We start from the raw sequence: 11640 nt of genomic DNA on the forward strand, positions 1-11640 counted from the left end.
GCCGCGCTCCGCCCTTCGCGCACGCGTCTCAGCCGGCCCCGGGCCGAAGCCGAGGGCCGCGGGAGGAAGGGGCCGCGGGTCTGGAGACCCGCTCGGTCCTGGGTGGCCTCGGGGCTCGTCCGGGCGGCCTTCGGGGCCGCCTGCTGCGCGCTGGTCTCGGCTCCTGCCTCAGTTGGCGTCTCACCCCGTCGCCCAGGCTGGAGGGCAGCGGCACGCCCACGGCCACCCCGCCGTCAGCTTGCTGGGCCCCGGCGATCCTTCCGCCTCAGCCTTCGGTAGCCGCACTACAGGTCTCGGTTCCAGACGAGGCGGTGGTGCGAGCGCGCGCCACGTGTTTGGCATCGTCGACACCCGCGGCGGCGGCTCGTGCTGCTTCCGACCGGGGTGGGTGCCGGGCGGTTCCTTTAGGAGGAGCCTTTGGCCCTCTTGTGATGAGCGCAGGTTTCGCCTTCGTACCTCCTTGGCTTTGTTGTCTTGCCCGAGTGGGGCCACTGACGGCTCGACTCTTCTGTTTCAGGTATTACTCTGGCGAGAAAAAGGCCCCGGTTCTCACCATCTTCATTGGGGGAAACCATGAAGCCTCAAATCATTTGCAGGAGCTACCCTATGGTGGCTGGGTGGCACCAAATATTTATTATTTAGGTATGTGTTCGTGGGTAATTGCTTTTTGGTGTGTGGGGATGGGACGGAAGAGCCTGTGGGATTTGCGTTAGCGCTGCAGCATCTTGAGTTGTATGGTTTGGGATTTCCCTGCTTTTCGCAAAGATGTCTTCTTTACAGTTGGTTTGTTTAACTAGGACCGAAGCAAGGTTGTCATGGCCCTGAAGTCTATTAGGCTGTGACCGTCTCTCTCCCTCTCTGTCATACTATTTATTTGTTGAAAAAAATGGCAAATCTGTCTTGTAGAATTTTCCACATTCAGGATATAACTAATTGGATTACTTGTGTTATTTAAAACGTTCCTTTTCACCCATGCATTTTCTATAATCTGCATTCAGATTGACAGACCTGATTAGGTACCCTTACTGTTTGTTTTTTGAGTTGGAATCTCACTCTGTTGCCTAAGCTGGAGTGCAGTGGCATGATCAGGGCTCACTGCAGTATTCACCTCCTGGACTCAGGCAGTCCTTCCATCTCAACCTCTCAGGTAGCTGGGACTACAGGTACACGCCACAATACCTGGCTAATTTTTTGATTTTTTGTAGAGACAAGTTCTCACTCTATTGCCCAAGCTGCTCTTGAACTCCTGGGCTCAAGCAGTCCCCCCTCCTTGGGCTCCCAAATTGCTGTGATTACAGGCGAGCCACCATGCCCGGCTGTATTTTAGCCTTGGGTTTAATTTTCATGTAACTGCAGTAATTTTCATTTAGCTGCAGTAACTGTATATGGTAATTTCTGCTGTAGTTCACCTTAGTTAAAGTATTTATACTGAGCCAGACCAGTTTTTCTACTTTATTAACTGGTTAATTCTCTTTTGACAACTGCAGTATTGTGAAAAGGTAAAGTTGTCAGAAGATGATCAATCAGAAATAAATGTAGAAACTGCAGGTTTGTATACCTTATATCTGTTGACTTTCAGATTTCTTTTTTGGGGAGGCAGAGAGGGGGGAACAGGATTTATTGAGAGGACAGAAAAGCTCCCACAGTAGGAGGGTACCCGAAGGGCTTGCCCGTGCTTTCAGATTTCTGACACGTGAATCCATCGTTGGATTCTTTTTTTTTTTTTTTTTAAGTTGGAGTCTCACTCTGTCACCCAGGCTGGAGGGCAGCGGCACACTCACAGCCACCCCAGCATTGATCTGCTCCCGCGATCCTTCCGCCTTAGGCTTCCAGGTGGCCAGAACTACAGGCGCCCACTACCACACAGTTAATTTTTTGATTTATTGTAGAGATAAGGTCTCCCCAAGTTGCCCATGCTGTTCTTGAACTCTTGGGCTCAGGCAATCCTGTCACCTCGGCCTCCCAAGGTGCTGGGATTACAGGCTTGAGCCTCCACGTCCAGCCAGATGTTTTGTTTTATATTGTTTTTACCTCCTACCTCCTTACCCCCTGTATTCAGTGAGGCACCAAATTATGTCTGTTTCCCTTTCCATACCAGATCTCACTTGTCCCTTCCAGAATCTACTCAGTCTCTAGGCTGCTCTGCTTCCAGCCCTCTCCCTGGTCTACCTTATGTTTTTTAGGCATATTACTTGATAGAAAGAGTAACCTCATCATGGTGCTTAATTTTCAAATTATTTGCAGCTGTATGGAATTCCAGGGCTCTTCGTGGTTTCTTCAATTAGTGTAAGGACATTACTTTTGCCTTTAGTAATTTTATTTAACTGCATACTCTTTCAGGTTTGGCTGGTGTGGTAAAATATCGAGGAATAAGGATTGGTGGAATTTCCGGTATCTTTAAGTCTCATGACTATCGAAAAGGTATTGTTGTTTTGAGAATTATTTTTAACTCTTTGCACTTGGAGACATTCTGCAGATCAACCACCAGCAATTCAACCACAGTTTTTAATGAAATAGTGAAAAACAATTAACTTCCTATTGAATGGTATAGTGTTGGAACCAATTATTTTATTGTAATGGTATTTGGCTTATAGTAGAGTTTTGGACATTGAGGAACTTATGACAAAATCCGAATTTTATATCTTGCATTTTTCTAATGTGTGGTGACATGTGAAACAGTCACCAACAAGCATTGCAGGTTCATTGATACATGTTGTGCAACAGTAATTTGTATGACATCTTCCTCCTGGTGTTTTTCCATTGGAGCAGATGGTGTTTTGTTTTCTTCCTCCCACATTAATCATATGTAATTTATTGTCCAGTCTGTTCACCACTGCGAAAGCACTTCACACATTCTTTTTCTCCGTAAAGCCAGCTGATACTTTTTTTTACCTATATCTCAGTATAATTCCATCTCTTTATTTGCTTTTTTGTGTGCAGTTTGAATGGAAAACTTAAAGGAAAGATACATTTTTGAAAAATTTGCACTTGCATAAGTTTGTCCAGTATAATCACTACCAGTCTCTTTATGTCCCTTGAGGGGGGCATCCCAGTGGTTTGCTGAATTTCTGATATTCTTTCAGAGGGGACATTTGAGTGCAAAGGGCTACACTTTAGAACTTATGGGAAAAGAAAAAGAAACTTATATGTCCCAGAGTAACATAACATACAGTTTGACTTTGTCATTAGATTTATTCTGTGAAAGATTTTATTCTTATTTTTTATTATGACATATGTCATACATATGAAAATATAGAGAACACTATAATATAATCTGTGTGTTCACCGAGTTTTATTGAGTCTTAGTATTTTGTCATTTTTTATTTTGATTTTTGAGATACACGTGAAGTTCATTGTTTACCTCCCATTCCCCTCCTTTCTTCCTTCCCTCTCCTTGCCAGGCAGTCGCTATTCTGAATTTGGTGTTTATCGTTCACTTGAATATTTTACATCATTAGCAAATAGGTAAGAGCTTTAAACAATGTACTATATATCATGTTTTAAGCTTCATATAAATGCAGCATACTGCCTGTATCTTTCTGCAACTTGCTGCTTTAACATGTTTTTGAAATCCATGTTGATACATGTAATCTAATCTGTTCATTTATGCTTAATGTTCCATCCTAGAAGTATACCACAATGTGCTTATTCATTTCATTGTGTCTGAATGAGTTATACCTTGATTTTAAAGTTAAAGGCATAGCTTGGATTCACAGTGATTTCACAAATTCATGAATTAAGTTGACAGCCAAAAGTTATGTCCTCAGTGTAACTGCTAAATCAGTCTACTCTGTGTTGCTCTGCTTCCCAGTATTCTAAACTGTTGGCATAGATGTACAAAAATAGGCTGTCTCCTATGTGGCAGGTGTGGGTACAAATTGGAACCACTCTTGGGATGATAATTCATAATATTTGTCTATGGAAATTATAAAAGTACTCTGACCTAGCAGTCCCACTTCAGGAATTTTATCTATAAGATATGTTGCACAACTATGTATGTAAAGTTGTTTATCTCAGCCTTGTTTGTAATAGCAAAAGGCAGGAACTGGCTAAATGCATCATGGTATTTTTGTGCAATATAGTGTGCTGTGAAACCATTTTTTAAAAAGCAACAGCAGCAACTCTGTGTAACTAATGTGGGAAAAATGCCTAAGATAACCAATGTGAAAGAAACAAGGCATGGAACATGCATTAGATTACACTGCTATTATATAAATAAATATGTCATTATCCTTATAATTATATACAGTAATCAAATGGATGATACACAACAAATGGAGATAGCAACTGCTTGTCATGGAGAGGGAGGGATGAAAGGAGGACAATGGATTGAGGTCAAGGTCAAGAACAAATTTTATTACACAATGAATGCACAGAAATAGATGTATTCAGTAGCAAAATTCTGGAAACAGCCTAATTGTCCCCTCAGTGGATGAATGGGTAGAGAGGCTTTGGTGAACACGCACAGACTGGAATAGTCTTCCATCTTCAAAAAGGAGACCCTTTCATTTGGAACAACTTGGAGAATACAGAGGATGGGCAGCTAAGAACAATACGCTGGACACAAAGAAAAATACAGTGTGATTTCACTCAGATGTGGAATTTTAAAAAATAAACGAGCCAGATGCGATAGCTTACGTTTGTAATCCCAGCACTTTGGGAAGCAAAGACAGAAGGATTGCTTGAGCCCAGGTGTTCCAGATGAACCTGGACAACATAGCAAGACATCATATCTTCAAAAAAATAAAAAATTTAGCCACGTGTGGTGGTGTATGCTCATAGTCCCTGCTACTTTGGAGGCTGAGGCAGGAGGATTGCCTGAGTCGAGGAGGTCAAGGCTGCAGTGAGCCATGATTGTGCCCCCATATTCCAGTCTGGGTGACAGAATTGGATCCTGACTCAAAAAAATAAATACATCATACAGTAAAATAAAACACTTAATTTTAAAGATGTGGAGTACAATTCATGGTTAGGTATACAAATGTTCATTATGCAGGCACCCTTGTTGAGGTGTGCCCCTCCCTCCCCTGGCGGTTTCCCTCAGCTGCCAATCCCACTCCCATCCCCTGGCAGTTAAATATATATGATTTTTAAAAGTTATCCCTTGCAATTAAAAAAGGTGGTGGGCTGCAGTCTAGTGTAAAGGCTTAATTGGAGGAGATAAAGGCTTAACACGTGGTGTTGGTAAGCTTCAGTTCCTCTCTAGCTGTTGACTGGACCCCAGTTACTTATGCTCCCAATATTAATACAATGAAATAATCAGTTATTGTTTTAAGCCAAAAAGAAAAGCAAATGTAGCCGGGCTCGGTGGCTCAGCCTGTAATCCCACGCCTTTGGAAGGCTGAAGTGAGTGGATTGCCTGAGCCCGTGGGTTCGAGACCCGCCTGGGCAACTTGGCGAGACCTCATCTCTACAATAAATCAAAAATCAGCCGGGTGTGGTAGTGTGCGCCTGTAATTCCACATACTCTAAAGGCTGAGGCGGAAGGATCGCCGGAGCCCAGCAGGTCGAGGCTGCTGTGGCCAGGAGGAGTGGCAACTGCACTCCAGTCTGGGTGACAGGGTGAGACTCCAAGTCAAAAAGAAAAGAAAATGCATGTTTTGTGCATAGATGAAAGCCCTAGAATAACAGAAACCTGGTTGACATTTGTTTTTATTTATTTATTTGATTGATTGGAGTCTCACTCTGTTGCCTAGACTGGAGTGCAGTGGCATGAGCATGGTTTACTGTAGCCTTGACTTCCTTGGCTCAGGTGATCCTTCCTCCTCAACCTCCTGAGTAGCTGAGGTTACAGGCATGTGCCAGCAAGCCCAGCTAATTTTTTTATTTTTTGTAGAGATGAGGTCTCAGTATGTTGCCTAGGCTGGACTCGAACTCCTGGGCTCAAGTGATCCTCCCACCTCGGCCTCCCAAAGTGCTGGGGTTGCAGGTGATAGGTGTGAGGCCACTGCACCTGGCCCTGATTAATGTTTATTGTCTATTGGTAAGGTTACTGATAGCTGAAAAGACAGAAATGAGAGGGAGCTTTTTTTTTCTTAAAGCAGCTTTATTGAGGTGAACAGTTTTGCAGCCATTACCACCATCCAGATGTATGGCCAATCTGTCACCCTAGAAAGTTCTGTGCCAATTTTCATTTAATCCTGCTCCTACTCCATCTCTAGGCAACCCCTGATACACTGTTGAGAAGAGGCACTTTATACCTTTCTGGTGGCATCTTTTAGGTTTTAGACTCTATGCGTATACAGTGTATTTCAAAATTAATTGTAATTTAAAAGATTGTACACCTCCCAATTATTTAGATTTATAATTTGTTTGTTTCAGCCTTTGCTTATAATAGAAAATACCAGCATATAAAGCGCAACATTTTAAATAAAATTTTTAAGGGCCGAAAGCATTGTTGACAAACATCAATCTTGGAGAACTGTGTTTATGTATGTATACTTGCAGTATTTTAGAGAATTGAATGTAGCTTATTTTTTTCTTCAATCTAAGGTCATTTTGAGTACCCTCCTTATAATTCATCTACAATAAGGAGCATATATCATGTGAGAAATATTGAAGTCTATAAGTTAAAACAGGTATGTAAAACGTACATTGCAGCAGACTGGAAAGAATGTTTAATTCTCTACCAAAATGTATTTTGATCATAGTGTGCTGCTTCCAAGAAGAGCAATTCAGTATTTGTAAAATCTGGATCTTGACTTGTTTTTAGGAATCTCACAGAAGAACTCTTTTTACTTTAATATTTTTGAATTTATATTAATAAGTAATAATAAAACATTTATGATATCAAATATTATTACTTAGGGTATGGTTAAAGAATATATGTTTGGGCCGGGAGTGATGGCTTAAGCCTGTAATCCCAGCACTTTGGGAGGCTGAGGTGAGAGGATTACCTGAGCCCACGGGTTTGAGACCAGCCTGGGCAACTTGGTGAGACCTTATCTCTACAATAAATCAAAAAGTTAGCTGGGCATGGAGGCACATGCCTGTGGTTCCAGCTACAGCTACTTGGAAGGCTGAGGTCAAGGCTGCAGTGGCCAGGAGCATGCCACCGCCCTCCAGCCTGGGCGACAGAGTGAGACTCCGACTCAAAAAAAGATACTTTATAGAAAATATTAAGATAAATATTTTGTTTTATGTAACAGTAAATAATGATATTAAATGGAAAATAAGCAACAGAAAAAATGATAGAGGATATGGGGAAATTGTGAAGGCAATATTGAAGGACTGCTGAGCTGCAGAGTGGGAGACTAGGGTGTTGACAGCCCACTGCATGGCTGGCTCTGGGCTAAGCAGATTTCTCATCTGGTATTTCATACCATCTCCACTCAAGTCCTGCGAGGTCGGTCGTCCTCTGATGTCACTTTAAGCACGAGGAGCCCAGACCTGGACAGGCGAGCAGCCTGCCAAGACTTCCTGTAGCTTCATGGTGGAGCCTGCCCGACTGCACTCCTGGCCCTCCTGCCATGTCTGGAGCCTCTAGGCGCATGCCCTGTTTCCACGGTTCTCTTAGTGGCCTTTCTGTCTCATCTGTCTAGGTCCTACCAGTCCTTTAAGACCCAACTGGGTTTAACTTCCCAGTCCTGGCTTTTCTGGTCTAAAGTCATCACCATTTTCTGAATTTTCATTGCATCTATATCATCCATACCAGTTATTCAGCGGTTAGTCAAATCTGTCTCTTTTTTTTGAGTCAGAGTGCTCACCTGTCACCCAGGCTGGATGGAGTGCAGTGGCACACTCATGGCCACTGCAGCCCTGCTGGGCTCAGGCGATCCTTCAGAAGGAATGATAGAGGATATGGGAAAATTGTGAAGGTGATATTGAGGCGGAAGGATAGCTGAAGTAGCTGGAATTACAGGCATGTGCCACCATGCCCGGCTAATTTTTTTGTTGTTGTTGTAGAGATGAGGTCTCACTAAGTTGTCCAGGCTGGTCTCGAACCCGTGGACTCAGGCAATCCTCTCACCTCGGCCTCCCAAAGTGCAGGGATTATAGGTGTGAGCCACCGTGTCTGGCCCAAATCTGTCTTATATTTTGTATTGTCTTGAACAGTTATTTAAGTTGTTTTAATTTAGTTTTTCAAGTTTGTTGTTGTTGTTTTTGAACCCAAGTCTTACTCTTTTGTCCAGGCTGGAGTGCAGTGACATGCTCATGGCTACCACAGCCTCGAGCTTCTGGGCTCAGGTGATCCTTCCGCCTCAGCCTTCCAGTTAGCTGGAACTATAGGTGTGCACCACCACACCTGGCTAATGTTTTTTTATATACTGTAGAGACTGGTTGCCCAGGCTGGTCTCATACCTCTGGGCTCAGGCAGTCCTCTCACCTCCACCTCCCAAAGTGCTGGGATTACAGGCGTGAGACACCACGCCCAACTTTTTCTCAGGTTTTTGTTTCAGATTACTGGAAGGTATTGGGTAAGTAAAGTATGGAGTAAATTCTGTGTCCTTTAATTGTTTAATTAAATATTAATTTATGTAGTAAACGGGTTTTTTGGGGGGTTTTTTGAGTTGGAATCTCACTCTGTTGCCCACACTGGAGTGCAGTGGCCACTCCCGGCCACCGTAGCCTCGACGCTGGGCTCCGGCGATCCTTCCGCCTCAGCCTTCCGAGTAGCCGGAATCCATGCCCAGCTGATTTTTTGATTTATTGTAGAGATGAGGTCTTGCTGCCCAGGCGGGTCTCGAACCCGCAGGCTCAGGCAATCCACTCACCTCAGCCTCCCAAAGGCGCGGGATTACAGGCTGAGCCACCAAGCCCGGCTAACAGTTTTTTTTAGTGTATGCTATGTGAGCCTATTAGAAAAATTTTTTTTCTGATAATCTTTGTACCGGTTATGTTAGAGGACTCATGAAGTCTGATACTCAGAAACCTAGTGTTGTTGGATCTTCAGAATAGTAATTTCATTATCAAAGGGGGAAAATAACTATGGTAATTACAAATTCTATTTTATTTTCTAATTTGTTTCACTTTGGGTCTTACTCTGTTGCCCAGACGGGCATGCAGTGGCACAATCAAGGAAGGCAGGCTCGACTTCATAGGCCTAGGTGATCCTTTTGTCTCAAGTGGCTGGGACTACAGTCCTGTACCCTCATGCCAAGCTAACTTTTTACGTTTTTATTTTGTAGAGTAGATGTTTCACTGTGTGGCCCAGGCTTGTCTTGAGCTCCTGGTCTCAAGCAGTCCTCCCACCTCATTCTCCCAAAGTGCTAGGATTCAGGCCTGAACCAGTACGCCCGGCCTTGTTATGTGTTTCCGAAATGGCACCAAAGACCTAACTGGCAGTCTCATGAAAGTGTGTGTGTCTCTCGCCTCATCGTGCCGCAGAAAACAAGGGCGATTGACGAGGCAGAGGAAAAGCTGCGTCTCCGCCTAGATGAACGAGTGCCCTAGTGTCTTTATCACTTCTTTGAGTAACACGTGCTTAGAATGTTTTACGCACAAATCCCAGCATCTAAGGCGGTAAATGGCTGTGTGGTGGTGGAGAGAGGGGAGGGGGTTGTTTTTGTTCATCTGTTTGTAAGCGTTTCTTTCTTGTTTTGTTTCTAAAGCTGAAGCAGCCAATGGATATATTCTTATCTCATGATTGGCCACGAAGTATATATCATTATGGAAATAAGAAGCAACTTCTTAAGACTAAGTCTTTTTTCCGACAAGAAGTGGAAAATAACACATTAGGAAGTCCTGCTGCCTCGGAGCTATTAGAGCACCTGAAACCCACTTACTGGTTTTCTGCACATCTTCATGTGAAGTTTGCAGCCTTGATGCAGCATCAGGTAGAAAACAAAATTACGTGTTCTTTTACCTAACACACACTTCTGAACATCTGTGGACAAGACACAGTTGAGAAACTAGAGAAAAAAAGAAAACTCACCTCTTGTGAGTAGCTCAGCATCTGATGCTGGGAAGGGACAAGTGAGCAATTGCAAAACAGTGTCATGAGTTGGACAGAAAAGTGCTGCAATGCTGGGGGAGCATCTGAACTAGACGGGGGTGATGGGGATGTGGACAGAGATGAAGATGAGGAAGATTTTCCGGGGACCTTGACAGCTGCACTGAGTCTAGAGGGGCCGGCAAGAAGCAGACTGGAAGGTGTTGCGGGTGGAGGGCGTGAGGTGTGCGGGACTGGAGGTCAGGCCCGGTGCAGCTGGGGGGCCATGGTCGGCTCCTGTGGCCAAGGCCCAGACCGTGAAGCTGAAGCAAGCTGCCAGCTGCCTTGTGCGCCGTGCTCTGGAGTTCTAGCCAGAGGAGATGGGGGAGTCGGGAAGTGATGGCGTCTGGCTTTCGTGTGAGAAAAATTAATTAGGCAGCAGTTCTGGATGGATGGCAGTCTTGTAAAACGGGAGGCAGTGGAGGCTGTGTAAACAAAAGAGGAGGTTCTGGCCGAAGGCGGGGAGAGAGTCCAGAGCGGGAGCAGGCTCCCTAGGGACATGGAAGCAGAGTCATCAGGATTTGGTGACTGAGGGGGGAAGGCGTCGAGGGTGACCTCAGAGCTTTCCTTGGTTAGCTGCGTGGCCGGCAGTGCTTCGTGGTCGGTGAAGAATCAGGACATACTCATCATTGGACTTCAGGAACTGTGCGTGTCTTCCTGCTACCTCTGCGTCTGGCTGGACTCTGACTTCTTCATAAGGCGTTCCACAGGGAAACGGTTTAGAAAATGCTGGGTTCCCAGAGGTAGAGGTTTCTTCTTAGAGACACCCAGAGAATCTCTGAGAGTCTCTGAGGCACTAGTAGGCATTGCCTTTCTCCAGTGGAAGGCGATGTTAGCGTTTCCCAGACTTACCCGACAGCCGCTCTCTGTGTTAGAGGTCACTTTGCCCGTGATCACTTCCTCACACACAGTTGGAAGGTTCTGTCTGAAAATATTCTGATAGGTCCTTTCTGCTCTGGACTCGTTCTTCTCTCCCCAGTTTCGCTGGAAAAGGAGGAGAGGTTACTCCTTTCATTGAGTCTCTACATTTAGTGAGACATGATCTTGTTTATTGTCTCCTCGGCACAAAGGACTGCTTTGCTGCCCATGTCTGTCTGTGATCTCTGTGCCTTCAGTCTTTTTTAATCCAGGTTGAACATCTCTGACCTGACAGTCTGAAATCTGAACTCTAGAATCTGGACCTTTTTTTTTCTGAATTGGGATCTCTGTCGCCCAGGTTGGAGTACAGTGGCACCATCATGGCTCACAGCAGCTCAGCCTCCTAGATTCAGGCATTCCTCCCACCTCAGCCTCCTGAGTAGCTGGGACTACAGGCACACACCACCAATACCAAGCTAATTTTTTAAAATTTTATGTAGAGACGTGATCTTACTCTGTTACCCAGGCTGGTTGTGGGGGGCCAGCCCCTGCAAATTTTGGGGAGTCCCTTGGAAGATGTGGTGGCGTCGGCGAATCTGTAGGGATAGATATTAAAAGAAGGCGAAAGAAAGGACGTGGACAACTGTTCAGTGAAATGAGCAGAAGCCGTTTATTGAAAGTTACAGCAGGTATTTATCCCCAAATTTTAGCAGGCAGTCTCACAAGTCTTTCACGTGAACACAAAGCCACGTGATGCTTAGGTGTGAGGAGGAACAAACCCCAAGATTGTCTCATTGTTCCCTTTGCTAGTTAATGTTCTTCAAAAGCAGTGTAACAATCCTTACTAGTCT

At 44.6% G+C, this 11640-nt stretch overlaps 1 protein-coding gene across 2 annotated transcripts in view; it reads left to right on the forward strand.

The window, feature by feature from the left end:
* Positions 1–11640, forward strand: part of DBR1 (debranching RNA lariats 1) — a 16350-nt gene that overhangs the window by 249 nt on the left and 4461 nt on the right. Inside the window, exons 1-5 of one of the 2 annotated variants that reach the window (XM_021708153.1) lie at positions 303–384; positions 518–642; positions 2341–2421; positions 6493–6578; positions 9552–9776. In XM_021708153.1, the coding sequence (XP_021563828.1) occupies positions 9564–9776 (213 nt within the window). In that variant the 5' untranslated portion in view covers positions 303–384; positions 518–642; positions 2341–2421; positions 6493–6578; positions 9552–9563. Of the gene's footprint in view, positions 1–302; positions 385–517; positions 643–2340; positions 2422–6492; positions 6579–9551; positions 9777–11640 lie in introns of those variants that run through there. The other variant, XM_008049283.2, reaches the window with a different exon arrangement.

This window comes from Carlito syrichta, unplaced genomic scaffold (assembly GCF_000164805.1).
Source record: "Carlito syrichta isolate Samal-C Ts95f unplaced genomic scaffold, Tarsius_syrichta-2.0.1 Scaffold131333, whole genome shotgun sequence".
NCBI lineage: Eukaryota > Metazoa > Chordata > Mammalia > Primates > Tarsiidae > Carlito > Carlito syrichta.